The sequence below is a fragment of the Cantharellus anzutake genome, assembly GCF_015039405.1.
Source record: "Cantharellus anzutake strain C23 chromosome Unknown EI90scaffold_45, whole genome shotgun sequence".
In the NCBI taxonomy this organism is placed as follows: Eukaryota; Fungi; Basidiomycota; class Agaricomycetes; order Cantharellales; family Hydnaceae; genus Cantharellus; species Cantharellus anzutake.
Genome location: NW_024066995.1, coordinates 204,737 through 218,341, shown reverse-complemented (window position 1 = coordinate 218,341; position 13,605 = coordinate 204,737). Strand labels below are relative to the sequence as shown.

The following is a 13,605-nucleotide window of genomic DNA, read 5'->3' as shown; positions in this document are numbered from 1 at the left end:
CATGCATACGGTGCCTGGGATCATTAGAAATCAAGCTGGTGCGGGCGTGCAGGACCTCGACACCGAAGCGAGGCGGAAGCTCAGATGTTTGATTTTCTTCTCTTTTTTTTTTCTTTGTTTTTCCCTAGCAACTCGGCGCGGCGTGGGCCTTTCAAGGATCGACGATTTGCGGGATGAAAAAGATCAGCTTTCTCTAGAACTTGGGTTTTTTCCCGTGTTCTTTCGACTGCGTGTGACCTTCTAGGTGCAAGGGGATAAGTCCTCCCACAAGAGAGCAACCCTTACCAAAGTAATGCCGTCCCGGTGTTGAGCCGTAGGGAGGTTCCGGAGGACGCAACGTGTCGCGTCCGTCACGCGTCATGTGAGATTCGAAGTTGGTACCATCCAGTAGCGCGCGCCTGTGTGTCAACAGATGGTTGATGTGCTTGCACAATTATTCCGGGATGCGACGCATGCTGGACGGCTATTAGCGATTCCTAAACTGCCCTCCCCGTTTCTGTCCAGGCTTCTCAACACGAGGACATTTCATGTTCTCAACTTTACGGAACCGACTTCACACTTGCAGCATGGACAGGGATTTATAAAACCGGGCCCCAATATGGAAGAATTTGTTCGGTAGGATTGTTCGTGAATCCTGTCTGGTCCATTCTTATCATTTCCAAATCTTGCTCTGCCAGCTGGGAAAAGTCATACTCAAGGCGTCGCTTCCATTCTGACCTATAAAAATCCCGCCCACTGCTTTCCTCGGGATCCACGTCTTCTCTTATTCTCCCCTTCATCTCTCCTTGTTACTGCCTTTACGTTCAACATGCCACCATTCCCAGTCTCCGAGTTGCTCGTCATGTCTTGGAGCGCGGGCAGTCCCCGCGACTCCTCCCTCTTCACCTCATGGGGTGTCCTCTACCGCTTTGAGACCGCTCTAGAGAGGAAAAAGACCGTAACCACCATCTGGAGAGCCATCAGTGAGACCAAACAAGAGCGTGTAGCGCGTTTCGAGTGGAATGCGGATGGCGATCTGGGTCGTGCACTCATCGGTGAGCACCGTTGCCCCAAATCGTCATGAGCCGATCTAATTCATTCGATCTCACAAAATGTTTAGGACGATCCTCCATCCCTATGGCAGATCTCGTTCGTCGAAACGGTCCAGCCTCGTCGTACGTCCTGTCAAAAGTCTAAGCCCTTAAGTTTTAGTTTATTGACAGGGGATCACAGATGTTGGACTGGACCCGACGGTTATGAATACACGTGGACTCAATCGACTACAACTCCTGGGGAAATACTAGTCAGTTATTGAACACTTCAATAATTTTCTGTTCAAGGTCTCACGAGTTGGACGGCCATAGTTGTATGATCCTAATGGCATCGTCATCGCTCTCTATCGAAAGGTCCCCCCGAGAAGGTGGGACATCGGCGAAGTCGTCACAACCGATGGCGAATTGCATTTCTTCAGCAATGCTGGCAGTCGGACTGTCACCCACCCTGTATGCCCGGGTTCTATTCTTTGTCCAAGCACACCTGTTGACAAATTTGCACGACCTGTGTCTAGCCGATGATGGATCTCGTTGTCCTGTCTATCATGCTTCATCGCATGGTCATTCGATGAAATAGATTAGTCTTTGAGGTTCATTGGTCTATCTTCATTCTTATAGTAAGCTTGCGATATTTCGGACTTCAATTGGGTCAGTGCTTACCAGAGCCATTCCAGCGCACTGGGCTGCCTTGTATATCAATTTTTTTTGTCGGTCCAATTTTGTCCATGTTTTTTTAATCGCTTCACGGCCATCTTTCTGTGGGCGGTCTTCAGACCAACTATTACAGAAATACCCGCTTCAATTTGATGATTTCACTGTACCAAGTCAACTATATGTAACCCATTCAACATGAGTTCTTCTACCCCAAATTGATCAGTTTGTTTTTTTTGCCTTCTTACAATTACAAAAGGTTCGATCATCAACCCAACATGAACTGGGCAATTTTTGACTGCACAAAATACACCGTCCGACCTCAGCCGCTATCGGAAGGAGTCCCTGATGCGGATCCGTTAAGCGCTTCCAAAACCCTTTAGTGTGGGCTAAGTAGCTTGTGGGACAAATGATTTGATCCCGTCCTTTCCAAACTGTCACTAGTACTAGTTCCGAGACATGGCTAGCACGTGTCCGCCGTGCCAGCGACGCAGTTCCCGATCTATGAATGTCCATGACCCCGTTTCTGGAAGGCAAGGAGAGGCTTTTCCCCTCCCTGGACCCCTCTGCCATTTTGATGATTGATCAAGGTAGCAATAGTGATCGACTAGTCACCGTAACCAGAAACCGTTGGGTTCAGCTGGTTCTCGACCTTTGATCGGGGATGAGCCCAAGCTGTCTGCACGCCCATGCCTCATCGTGAGACTGAAAATAATTTACACGTGCTTACTCAATTTGTACACGCACCCTTGCAGGCCAGCATCTGGGTTTGGGTAAGTGGAACAGAAAAAGCTGGCTAATGACAATCGCGGGACTCTCCAAACAATAACGCCGCCCATCTTTGTTCCCTTTGTTCATGTGAACAATAAAGCGTGGTTAGATTTGTATGTTTTTTTTTTCTTTCTGTGGATCTTCCACATCGCATCTTAGTCGTCCCGGGTACTTGCTTTACGTGCATGTCTCTGATCGCGTGGTATCGATGACCCGGAACCCTAATCGTGCAGAATTGCTGCATTGGCTCACCTGTTTTACAACGCATGAGGGATCCATACACGATCAACCTGTTGGGACACTGAAACGATAGGGTTACTCCCGCGTATCATTCATGCGCGATATCTCTTATTATTCGCTTCTTTGGCTGGCCCCGTTCTGCTCCAGTGTGTCAGGCACATGAAGGGAATCCACGAGGCGGTCAACAACACCAAGGACCCATGTAGCTCCGTCAGCAGATGCGAGCCATTGATCCCCTTCACTAAGCTCCTCGCCAAAATCCCTCGCTTTTAGAAGCCCATACACATGACTTGTCAGCTGGGGCCCAACTCCTCCACTGGCTCGAAGACACGCTACACCGACCGCCGAGGTCAAGGCTCGGTTAATCACCGCCTCCGCTCTGCTGCTCCACCCCACTGGGTCAGAGAGCAAAGATCCATATTCATATGTAATTATATGACCTAGAGATTTAAAGGATGCCAGATCAGCCAGACGATACAGTATTAGGCAGGTGGCGGAAGTATTGTCTAGCAGCCAAGGGAAATGTGATCGCGAAGATGCACGGAGGAGCGGCTAGCCGCCGGGGCGAGATTACAGTAGCGGCAGCCCTAGCATGATACGCCAAACATTGCATGGCAACTTTGCAGGAGGTAATGAAGTGGCCCACCTGGAAAATCAGGATGGTACTTTCCCAGTTTTGCGAGTAGCTTCAATGTGTGAGGGTGATATATCGATTCAAAGAGCTTATGTCCGCGCGCCGCTACCTTTTCCATGCCTAAAGACTCGTTCAAGAGAGTCCTACAAAGTGGGTAGAGTTCGTTCATGATAGATCAAATGGATTTGAGTTTGTTAGTTGTTCATATTGAGCATGCACGAGGCACAAATTCAGAAAGACGGAGGGAGTTGAGAATGAAATGTGAGACTAAACCTAAAGGAGAATATATTGCAGAAAAGTTTACCTGTGGGGAATTGTGGTCAACGCGGCTTTGACATCATCTTCAAGACTCTCCGTGAGTGCAGCGAGCGAATTGATAACCTACAGACGATTCGTAGGTGAGCATGGAGCACGTTTGAATTTGATTCAGCAGGATGGGCGCTAATATTTGAAGGCACTGAGACCCTGCAAGTCATTGAGCAATTTATGCTGTCAATGGAAACATTGTGGCAGACATTCTGCATCCTGATAAGGTGCTGTAACCATACTGGATACCCTCCACAGCAGGAAGTAGCAAGAAAGGCAATAATTCTGATGGTATGTAATGGCAAAGACGAAAAGGGGACCATGAATACGAACCTTTGGGACTCCCACGAAAACAACAGACTTTAACCCAGCTTCACGCATCTGCGCTGCTCTTCGGGTTCTTTCTTTGAGAGGGAAAGGCTCGGTAGATGGTAATGATACCGAGGTCGGGGACCCAGAGCCTGCCGTGCCATTGCAGTCCATTTTGTGAGAAGCAAATCTATACAAATCCCCAACAACGGACGGGGAATTGGCCGCAAGGAATGTGGCCGTCTGTGAGTTACAATCAGATTTAGTTTTAGTAAAAATGTGCTGTATTGCACATGATAGTAAAGGAGAGAAGATTGGCAAGCCAAATGCATGTTCTGTAAGGTGGGTGATTGTGGCATGTCGATTGAACAAGATTTAATCGGCGTTGAAGAAGAGCGCCCGACAAAAAGAAGCGAACGGATGGCTGCAGCAGGAGAAGGATCCATCACCACGAGAGGCTCGATAACGGGACGATTTTAATGAAAAGTAGGGCACCAGCAAAAGTGATCTGCCATATCCCGATAACGCTGGGTACGTGAAACAGAGTAACAGAATGGAACAGAATGAAAAAACATATTTCTGGGCCCTACGGTATCCCATGAACCCTTAGGGAAACCCCATGCACGCTAGGCTGGGTCTGCTGGCCAAAGTAGACTCTTCCACTTCATAGGAAGCACAACAGTGGGTAAGCATCACTCACAGCAACTGCAAGCCACCCATTCTCAGCCTTATGTGCAGAAGCTTCTTTCAGAGTCGTCAAGAAGATTGGAGCAAGCTTCTCTAAGCCAGGGTTGGGCAGGGGATTAGGACCTCGGAGTTTCAAGAGGGTTTTCAACGCAGTTGGGATGCTCATGTCTATTTCGAAGTTACTGCGCAAAGGGAATAGCTGAAAACTGCTATCGAAATTCGTCAGTCCAAGTGTGTGTGGGAGGCACAATGTCGGAAAACTGCGGCATCGATCAAAAAAACTTTTTTGACGTTTAAACGCTTGGAGTTTGGCTTGATAATTTTCTTTGGCGTCTTGGTTCAATATTCTTATTTCACACTGCTAATCATGGTGGTCATTCGCAACCTGACTGGTGCTGCATTGTCCTGCGTTGATTGCAGCCCTGATGAGATTTTGCAGATGTTCACCTTCATGCGTGTTCGTGTCATCATGTGCATGTGACGAAACTTCCCTTCCGCTTCCTCAGCACTTGGACTGGTAGGCTGTAACAAGGCTAGAAACTTATGCGTGCGCTTCAGACCACTTGTCTGCACTTGAGTTTCCCTTTATCCTTGCATCGCGCTTGCTCCGCATGGAGTCACACTGTCGCATTTTATTGCCTCAGTTCAGCGTCACTGTCTGTCTAAACACGTACCCGAACCACGTCTTTGACAATTCTAAATAAATGCTTCCCACTGCATCGAAATTGTCAAAAACGTGTCTCATCTAACATTGCGATGTCTGACCAATGCCTTCTCATTGGCTGCTGGATGGTGTTTAAAATAAACGTTAATAGGGGATTTTCCGAACGTGCTCGGACCTGTTGGGCTGACGTTAAGTCACAGGATGCTATGTGACTTCTCCATCTGTGTTCTTGCATAATGAATGAGGTACCGTAGTAAACGTGGTTCAAGTTAATTCAGCATGATTTTAAATGGGAAAACAACCAAAATCTGCGTTAATGAAGCTGTGACAACAGCAAGGAGTTAGAAAGAAATCAAAACGAAGAAAATGAGGAAGAGCAATGACTAAGTATTGCAGCAAAAGATACATATATCCTCGACTGAATCCAGTAGTAAACGAGGTCGAGTCAAGAGAGCGCAGATTAAAAGTGCCTAGTGGTTTAGGATGTAGCTTCCGAGAGCATTCGGGTAACCTTTGTCATCAATAAGCTTGTCACCAGGATCGACGTTGTACAACGAAGGAAGAAAGCCTACGAAAAAAGTCAGCACCCAGCATCGTCATACAAACTGAAAGAAAGTCGCACCGAAGGGGAAGTGAGCTGCCACATAGTCAGTCTTATCGAGGAAATCAACCATGGTCGTTACGAACTTCCAGACATCCCCAGAGCATTTCCCGTACCCCCCGGGACCGAAGCCCTGTGAAAACAAGTTGTAACGAAATGCAAAATAAAACTGGGATGAACATACAGCACAAGCCCACTCAGAAACCCAGAGCTTAATATGGAAGGTGTTCCAGAACCTTTCAACCCAATACATGAAGTCAGCGGTGCTGGTCAGGTAGCAATGAATGGCGAGGTAGTCAACCTATCCGTCAACGAAACACTCAGTATGGAAGGAGCGGATCAAGTATGAAAATAGATTCCGTACACCACAGTTTTCATTGCCACCACACGCCGCAAAGAAGTCCTGGAACCACTGAATAGCGTTCTCTTGACAAGTGCAAGATGGCGAAACAAGCGTATATCCGTGCTTGCCGAGCCAGCGAATCTCCTGGTTCCACAGATCACTGGCGTTTTTTGGTGACAGGTTAGCCTGGGAGGGGATATTGACCTCGTTCATCCCCATAAGAGTGTTCGTTCCCGGGCTCTGACGGAGATTCTTGAAGTCCTCGAGGTTCTTGTGACTCCATAGCATACGTGCACAGTTCAAGCCAGTGGTTTCGTAATGATCTGGACACGAGGCGCTCCATGTATACACGCTACAAGACGGTAATTTGCTCTCCAGACTCATTGGAAGCTGGAGAAAAAGAAACGTGCTTACTATTGCGTCTTGTCAGTGACAAAATACTTAAGCAATTTATCGTCATTGCCGGCCCATGCGAGACCAACTTTTTTGTTGCCATTTGCAGGGGGCTGAGGAGTGTAAGTGGAGGTCGCCGTGGGAGTAGACGTGGTTGGCCCAACCGGTTGAGGCCTCGGAGTGGTCGAATGCATCTCTGAAGTTGAGGTTATCTGAGACATAGACGTGGTGGACGTTATGGGTCTCTTCTTGCAACGCCTCCGTTTACCGGCTGAAGTACGACGGTCCAAGCCTTGCTCGTAATCCTTCTCAGCCAAGCGTACACCATGGTCATGATGCAATTGTCCATGCCCTCGCACGCGAAGGTTGCCATGGGTATCAACTGACAAAGCGTTCGCGCTTCCAGGCGCAGACGACAAGAACGTAGCAGTGAAAAGTGCAATAACCGTGATGAGATGGCTGAGGACGGCCATCGAGTCTGAAGAAAAGGACGTGATCAGATCTCTTTCACGTTGACAACAATTCAGGAAAAATCGCACTATTGAATGAGAAGTTGGCGAGGGATGTTTAGTGAACGTAGCTACTGAAAAGAACGTCGACGGGAACGAAAAGAGAGACAAGACAAGGAGCTTGAGAGCGATGAGAGGTAGCGGTTATGAGAGTGGTTGAGATTTAAGGAAAAACAATCAAATGATCAAGCTGCCAAGGCAACACTCGCGAAATTTCAATCAGTTGGTTGTTGCTTCCAACCATCCGTAATTCTCCGCAAATGAGCCATAGTCTCTTTTGTTGCCATGTGGCATTGTAGTCACATATGTAGTATTTTTTTCAGTACACTGTGGCGTGCAGTGAGGGAATCATCAACAGATTATGTGGTACGGGTGGATAGCGCCAGGTAGGGTGATCCTCGGGGCTCATGGTGCCGGGGGGGCCATTTGTCGGGTAGCGGAGCAACGGTGTCATTCGCTATTTTGTTGTCCCGCGGGCTCATTATGACGTGGCAGTGCGGCTGTCCCGGCTAATACACTTATGAATCGGGTGTGTTTCTGCCGGATTTGTGAACTTCGGGTTGGTGTGACGTCGTCGGGGTTTGTGGTCTTTATGTGTATCTAGTGTAGTGTGAATCCCATTCGTCTCTTCTCCATTGTTTGCCCGTTTGTCCGCTTCCCGGGAGGAGGCCTGAATTTCGCAGGCTTTGTGATTCCCTTGGGTCTGCCCATGCACGAGGGGATCATCCATGAGTGTGTCTGCGTTGGAGGCTAATGTAAGAATCTCTAATGAATCAATTGCATCTCCAATGGGATTTCTTCACGAACTCCGCTAATCCGAGGATGCCTTTTGGCTTGCCCATGAGGTGTTGAGCCTAGATCGAGGTCTGCAGTCATACCTGTGTTCTCCTTCGCCGATATGGGCATGATCGGGAAGGCATCAGTCGGGTTCAAACCGCGAATATTGATGCATAGCCACTGCACAAAACAATCAGAACTCTCGAGTCTGAGTCAACCATGTCGTCTTTTGTTCCCGGCGAAAGAATGAAAATATATCCAGAGAATACAGGTCTATAATGAGCAACCAAAGGTAGTTCGGGGTAGCAAGTAGACTGGACATCCACCACTCCAATCGTGTCTTAAAGCGGTCTTTGTCACGGCTACAAGGACCCCGACATTGCAATTAGCCACGATGCTAGCATTTGAGTGGCTCGAATCACTCACTCAGATTGCGAGAAAAGATATTTCCCGTCAACGAAGTGACGGCTGCATTGCAGACCTCCGCGACCTCCGGGGAAGCAGTTTCGGCTACATGTTTCAAAATGTTGACTCCGCCCGCCCTAACGATCTCTTTCCTGACATCCCCTCCACCAATATCGCATAGAAAAACGACAGCGTGTGCCAGCTCAACGTGAACATGTGGAGCAGGTACATTTGCAGCAGTCCTCAGCGCCGAAAGCAACGAATCAATGACACCAGCATCGACCAGCGCTTTGCGCGTACCGCCGCCCCACTCTGCGCAAACAAATCTCTGTATTGCAAATGCAAACGATGCCAGCGGCTCGACCTGGTCTTCCGGCAACACCCGGGGTAAGCGAGCAAGACCTGCTGCGCACCCAGCTCCGAGCAGAACATTTGCCATCTCAAGACTGTTGGGGCGCATAAGACAGCCAACTGCCCGAGCGCTCCAATGCAATACGTCAGGTTCAACAGAGCTGAGAAGCGCATGGACTAGCGGTCCCACGCATCCAGCCTTCGCTAGCGCCTTCGAGATCTTGATCGATCGCGCCAGACGAGCAACGAGGAACGTGGCAGCACAGATGTCCTCCGGAAGCGCATTGGGTAAGGAAGCCTTTCTAATGAGATTAATGACGCTAATTTCGACAAGGCCTCTGTCTGATAATTCATCTGCCTGTTCATCTGTGAGAATGAGCCCGCCAAGGAAGCAGGCCGAGAGACGCGATGTACGGCGCATGCTGCCCAATAAACCTTTCTGGGACACCAAATCGATGATGGCTGGCTGGAAGAGCATGTCCACTATCTCTTTGCTCCTACAAATGCGCGAGAGACACCAGATGGCTCCGTCCATATCGTCAGAGAGTGTTGTAGTGAGGAGTTCCATTATCGCTTTCGTCACACCAACACGAGTCATCATATTTGCACTAACGGTATCGTACCTATTGGGGACAATAACATTCATTATGTGAAGGGGGGTATCATAGTATCACGCACGCTAAAACTCCAAGGGTTATCAAAACAATGGTATGATCGCCCTGATCGCTAGAACGCTGTCGAAGAAGAGTGATTAGGCTATCCACAACAGTGGCAGTGGCCAGCATATGAGCATTCTTGTCCGATGAGGTTGCTATCCCTTGCATTTGAATTAGTAAGTCATTCAGTCTTGTCGAGTCCCCATTGTTATTATTAAGCTCGGCGTTAAACTCTTCCACGATCTCTAATGGACTGTTTCCTAATCATCCACCAGTATCAGCAAAAGGGGAGTGTCCCGAATCGTCGGTTCTGCGCACCTTTGGCAAGAGAGGTCGGGTGTGAGTCAGACCGACTCCTCGGGGTCCCACCGTCAACCGATCCTGCACTTCTGGAGCTTGTCCCACGCGAGCTCCCCCCCGCAGTGTTCCGTCGACTCGTCGTGTATGGTGTCAGCTGCGGCTCGATGGGCTGAGGTTCCATTGACTCGGAAACCGGAACAAGGCCAGTCCCGTTCGCGGTATTGGGACGGCGGTAGAATTGTCCCGTACGTGAAATAGCTTGACCGAACGATTGGAGTGCAGCATTTGAGGCTGATTATACATAATCCGACAGTGAATTAGCGGAATTGGCAGATGGGCTCATGGGCAAAAGGGAGTTATGGTCTTACTTGATCTGTTGTGCGTTGGTGCAACCCTTTCTGAAACAACGCGACGTGGATTAGAGGGTCTCGGCGAGGTAGCAGGTCGGTGCGGAGTGATGTTCCCCTCGCTGAAATGCCGACGCGCAGTCGTTCTAGAAGGATTTTCGTTCGGTGGCATTGGCCTAGGACCTTGACTAGAAGTTGAAGTGGGGGAAAAGTGAAGAGATGTAACGCCCCTCAAACCCGAAGCACTTGTTAAAGGGGGATCTTCATGAATTTGCCGTGCTGATACTCCATTGCTATGTGAACAAGACTCATCCGCCACATCAATAACTGGCCACGCAGATGCAAGGCTAGCAAAGTCCGGACGAGCCCTCTCTTCTTTCGCCCACGCTTTGGTTAGGAGGCTCCATATATTGTCAGGAATAAGCACATTGCCATCTACGTCTGGTTCGGGTCGATCTGGTCGTTCATCCTCTTCTATTACGAGCTGATAGATGCGGTCATATTCCAAATTCCCCCATGGACGTGTACTCGTAAGCACCTAGCCAAAGCGTGCTCAGGCAACGGGATCGAGAGCAAAGGGGGATGGGACGCTCACGTCGAACGCACACATGGCAAACGCATATACATCTGAAGGGCGCGTGAAAATCTATAGGTTACAGAGTGGGTGCCCAAAGGGTAGACGCTGTTCCAAGGCCACTCACAGCCTTCCAAGCCGCTGGGCTGTAATAATGGTGAGAATAGGGATTGGCACTGGGTGCAGCCATGTTCAAGCCACAGTCAGCAACGCATGATTGCCCGTTCTCATTAACGAGGATATTCGAAGGCTTCAGACCCCCGTGAACAATTCCATTCTGATGAAGGAAGAATGGCGTAAGCGATCAGAAGACACGAACAACAGAAGAGATTTTTCTGACCTCGTGGAGATACTGCATGCCTAGTGCAACTTCTAGAAGCTATATAGAACCGATCTTAAGACCCTAACGCCATTGTACGGTTTCGATAAGACGCACAAGCCTAGTCCGGTCTGCGTTTGGATTTCGGGAAATATACTGAGATATGTCCCCATTTTCCAGATGCTCTGTAACCACAAATAAAGGGCTAGCATCACTGGGAGATATCCCAAACGCAGTGAGGATGTTAGCATGTTTTGCATTTGACCACATTGTGACAAGAGGGCATAATTTCTGGGACGATTGGAACAATGCAGGTATTTGCGACTGTGTCAAAACCATGAGAGCGGGATTTTACTCGCCTCATGAGCTGTATTATTCGGAAACTGTTTTATTGAGACCCTAACCCCAAACCAAGTGCCATGGGAGAGTGAGGTGGGATGGACTTCGGGCAACTGGTCATCTTCGGCGATATGAGTTCTCGGTATGACTCTAGGAGTACGATTTGAAGTCTGGTAGGACCCCATCACTGTCCACAGCAGTGGGTCTGACCGCAAATACGAACTAGGGAGCTGGAAGCCCGGTGCATCTCCTGTGTTTGACCTTTTCGGAAACTGGGTGTTGCACTGTTTGCATTGTATACCCAATTGAGCCCATGGTTACGTAACAAATGAGGACGCCACCGCGGCTCCCGCTCTCGCCAGGCCGAATGGATTACTCCGTCCTCCCATTTTGGTTTGGGGGGTTCACAGGCTCGGCCAGGGCGCTTACTGAACTGGTTAATGATAGAGTCACCCAGGCAGGAGGCGTACTGCGATGCCTTTGAACCACGCCGTGGAACCATCATAATGTATTTCCCTAATTGCCGATCAGCTCCAATCCTCGAAGGCGCTCTTCCCCTCACACTTCGCGTTTGGTATCTGGACTTGCTGTCCACCATTCCAGAAACGTTTTCATATCATATTTGGTTCATCCTCCGCCTATCCCGATCAGAACCGCTCGATCAACGTGGCAAAATTCCTCACGGGCGTAAGCGACAGTGCAGCCAAATATGGAGTAGTGCTTGATTATATGGAGTCAAAGAAAGCACTACATATATACATATTTAAATAATGGGATCGTCTTCCCGTGCCTTACACTTGTCCCCTCCCACCAGGCCAAGATGTCATCCCCATCGTCAGAGGCTCCAAAGTCTGCAGTATCGACAAGCGATGCGCATTCAGTTTCTACCTCTGCTTCTGTCCTGCGTCCCAGCACGACGAGCGGTTTCCCCGTCGCTCCATATCAGCCATACGACCCCATTGCCGAGGAATCCGAGAAGAAAGAGGAAGAGCCCCAATCCCCCGACCAGGCTGAGCATTCGCATGGTGAGCTGATGCTGACGTGCTGGGTATGCCTCAATACTAATTGATCCATAGTTGTAGTTGGTGCCACAGGCATCTTTTCGCGGGGTTACATGACAATTAGCTATTTGCTAGGCTTTAAGGAGAGATGGAGCCTGACTCTCTGTAGGTCATCTCCCTTTTTCCGTAACGAACGCTCGCTCAAGTGTCCCTAAAGTCATTGTATTTGGGGGCGCACTTATTGGATTCGTATTGGCACGATCTTTCATGTTGGATCCCAGAGCGTCAAACCAGAAGAGGCACCTTCCCCCAGGTTGGCAATCTTTCTCGTTTGAGCATGGACCGATCCATCTAAATATAACCCACAGGCGAGTGGTTCTGGGCCGGCCGGCCACCGATCCGGGGGGCTCTCATCGCTCATGTTTACTCGTCCTTCTGTGGGTCGCCTGAGAGCTTCATACCTTGCAGCATGAGCTGAGGATAGAAACTTTACAGTCTTGGCTTGGGGAACTATTTTTGAATTCTTGCCTGTGCTCCGCAGGGTATGCCACCTCCTTCGGGTTTGATTCTACCTTACGACCTGACCACAATGTTTCCAGAGGACATTAGTCTTGCATAGCATAAATGGCTACATCATTCTCGCCATTCTGCCTGCAAGCATAGGGTCCGGTTTTGTCATCGCCCGACGCACCATTGGGGGTGCGCCTGACACACAAGTACTCTTCTATCTCTTGGGGCTTTTAGTCCTCATTTCCGCCACGCTTGGGATGGTCTGGGTTCGTGATGTCAGACAGCATCGGAAGTGGATGCTTCGTGAGTCGGTCTTTACTAGGGTCCCATATAGCTCGAAACATGTTTTTTTGTGTTAGGTTTTGCCTCATTGCTGGGTGTTGTCATCACCGCACGCATTATCATGTTGGCGGCTCGCAGAATTATAAGTGATATTGGGACATATTATGCCGTAGGCACATCCCTCTCCATGACTGAAATCATTCATTTACCAGGACATCCTCGACCTACAGTTATTCAGTTGTGCTGAGATCCTGGCTCTCGCACCATCTACGTTATCTCAGTACCCCTCTTGCACTGTTGCCCAGCAATCGGGGCAGTTCCTCGGCTCTGTATTCGTCGGAGTTCATGCCTCTGTGAACGAAGAACCTATCAATTATGGCGCTGCCTTCCGGCTGGCAATGGCTGCAGGCCTGTGGATAGCGTTCATACTCCACGTCTGTGGCATCGAATTATACGTACGTTCGACGTCTCCGTAGAGACCAATCATCTAATGGTGTCACTTTGTAGATTCACTTGTCCGAAAAGGCCAATCTTCATCTGAAAGGTTACGAACTAACGCGTTAACGGGAAAACACGGGGTTGGACTCACCTATTCTGGTCTTTCA

General features: G+C 49.2%; 6 protein-coding genes across 6 annotated transcripts; 2 read left to right on the top strand and 4 right to left on the bottom strand.

The window, feature by feature from the left end:
- Positions 1-808: 808 nt before the first annotated feature.
- EI90DRAFT_2929704 (uncharacterized protein) lies at positions 809-1,603 on the top strand (the record flags this gene model as incomplete). Its single annotated transcript, XM_039054993.1, has 5 exons — positions 809-1,034; positions 1,100-1,141; positions 1,203-1,282; positions 1,344-1,481; positions 1,547-1,603. 5 exons carry the CDS (start codon positions 809-811, stop codon positions 1,601-1,603), a joined length of 543 nt encoding a protein of 180 aa, XP_038912941.1.
- A 1,201-nt stretch (positions 1,604-2,804) lies between these two features.
- On the bottom strand, positions 2,805-4,795 carry EI90DRAFT_2929932 (uncharacterized protein; the record flags this gene model as incomplete). The annotated part of the gene is made up of 5 exons (XM_039055004.1): positions 2,805-3,133; positions 3,340-3,470; positions 3,632-3,708; positions 3,967-4,185; positions 4,643-4,795. The coding sequence occupies 5 exons, from the start codon at positions 4,793-4,795 to the stop codon at positions 2,805-2,807; spliced, it is 909 nt and encodes a 302-aa protein (XP_038912940.1).
- Positions 4,796-5,763: 968 nt separating this feature from the next.
- On the bottom strand, positions 5,764-7,103 carry EI90DRAFT_3018505 (glycosyl hydrolase catalytic core-domain-containing protein; the record flags this gene model as incomplete). The annotated part of the gene is made up of 5 exons (XM_039057236.1): positions 5,764-5,861; positions 5,916-6,027; positions 6,079-6,195; positions 6,259-6,589; positions 6,652-7,103. 5 exons carry the CDS (start codon positions 7,101-7,103, stop codon positions 5,764-5,766), a joined length of 1,110 nt encoding a protein of 369 aa, XP_038912939.1.
- Positions 7,104-8,029: 926 nt separating this feature from the next.
- Positions 8,030-9,447, bottom strand: EI90DRAFT_1900224 (uncharacterized protein). The gene is made up of 2 exons (XM_039052310.1): positions 8,343-9,447; positions 8,030-8,278 (listed from the first exon to the last, which is right to left on the bottom strand). Exons 1-2 carry the CDS (start codon positions 9,316-9,318, stop codon positions 8,190-8,192), a joined length of 1,065 nt encoding a protein of 354 aa, XP_038912938.1. The 5' UTR covers positions 9,319-9,447; the 3' UTR covers positions 8,030-8,189.
- On the bottom strand, positions 9,300-11,517 carry EI90DRAFT_1900135 (kinase-like domain-containing protein). The gene is made up of 8 exons (XM_039052309.1): positions 11,431-11,517; positions 10,986-11,357; positions 10,890-10,928; positions 10,677-10,826; positions 10,571-10,621; positions 9,997-10,513; positions 9,647-9,919; positions 9,300-9,588 (listed from the first exon to the last, which is right to left on the bottom strand). The coding sequence occupies exons 2-8, from the start codon at positions 11,205-11,207 to the stop codon at positions 9,335-9,337; spliced, it is 1,506 nt and encodes a 501-aa protein (XP_038912937.1). The 5' UTR covers positions 11,208-11,357; positions 11,431-11,517; the 3' UTR covers positions 9,300-9,334.
- A 510-nt stretch (positions 11,518-12,027) lies between these two features.
- On the top strand, positions 12,028-13,564 carry EI90DRAFT_3127739 (uncharacterized protein; the record flags this gene model as incomplete). Its single annotated transcript, XM_039064030.1, has 9 exons — positions 12,028-12,232; positions 12,284-12,373; positions 12,426-12,521; positions 12,577-12,645; positions 12,704-12,750; positions 12,808-13,021; positions 13,078-13,169; positions 13,213-13,455; positions 13,508-13,564. The coding sequence occupies 9 exons, from the start codon at positions 12,028-12,030 to the stop codon at positions 13,562-13,564; spliced, it is 1,113 nt and encodes a 370-aa protein (XP_038912936.1).
- Positions 13,565-13,605: the final 41 nt, after the last annotated feature.

What these genes read in the sequence shown, in the direction of transcription:
- EI90DRAFT_1900224 (XM_039052310.1), bottom strand. Translation starts at nt 9,318, where the DNA reads ATGAATGTTATTGTCCCCAATAGGTACGATACCGTTAGTGCAAATATG. An exon ending in TATCTTTTCTCGCAATCTGA is followed by an intron (nt 8,279 to 8,342) that starts GTGAGTGATTCG and finishes GGGTCCTTGTAG; the next exon opens with CCGTGACAAAGACCGCTTTA.
- EI90DRAFT_1900135 (XM_039052309.1), bottom strand. Translation starts at nt 11,207, where the DNA reads ATGGTTTTGACACAGTCGCAAATACCTGCATTGTTCCAATCGTCCCAG. An exon ending in ACCAACGCACAACAGATCAA is followed by an intron (nt 9,920 to 9,996) that starts GTAAGACCATAA and finishes ATGTATAATCAG; the next exon opens with CCTCAAATGCTGCACTCCAA. An exon ending in CCCGACCTCTCTTGCCAAAG is followed by an intron (nt 9,589 to 9,646) that starts GTGCGCAGAACC and finishes GTGGATGATTAG; the next exon opens with GAAACAGTCCATTAGAGATC.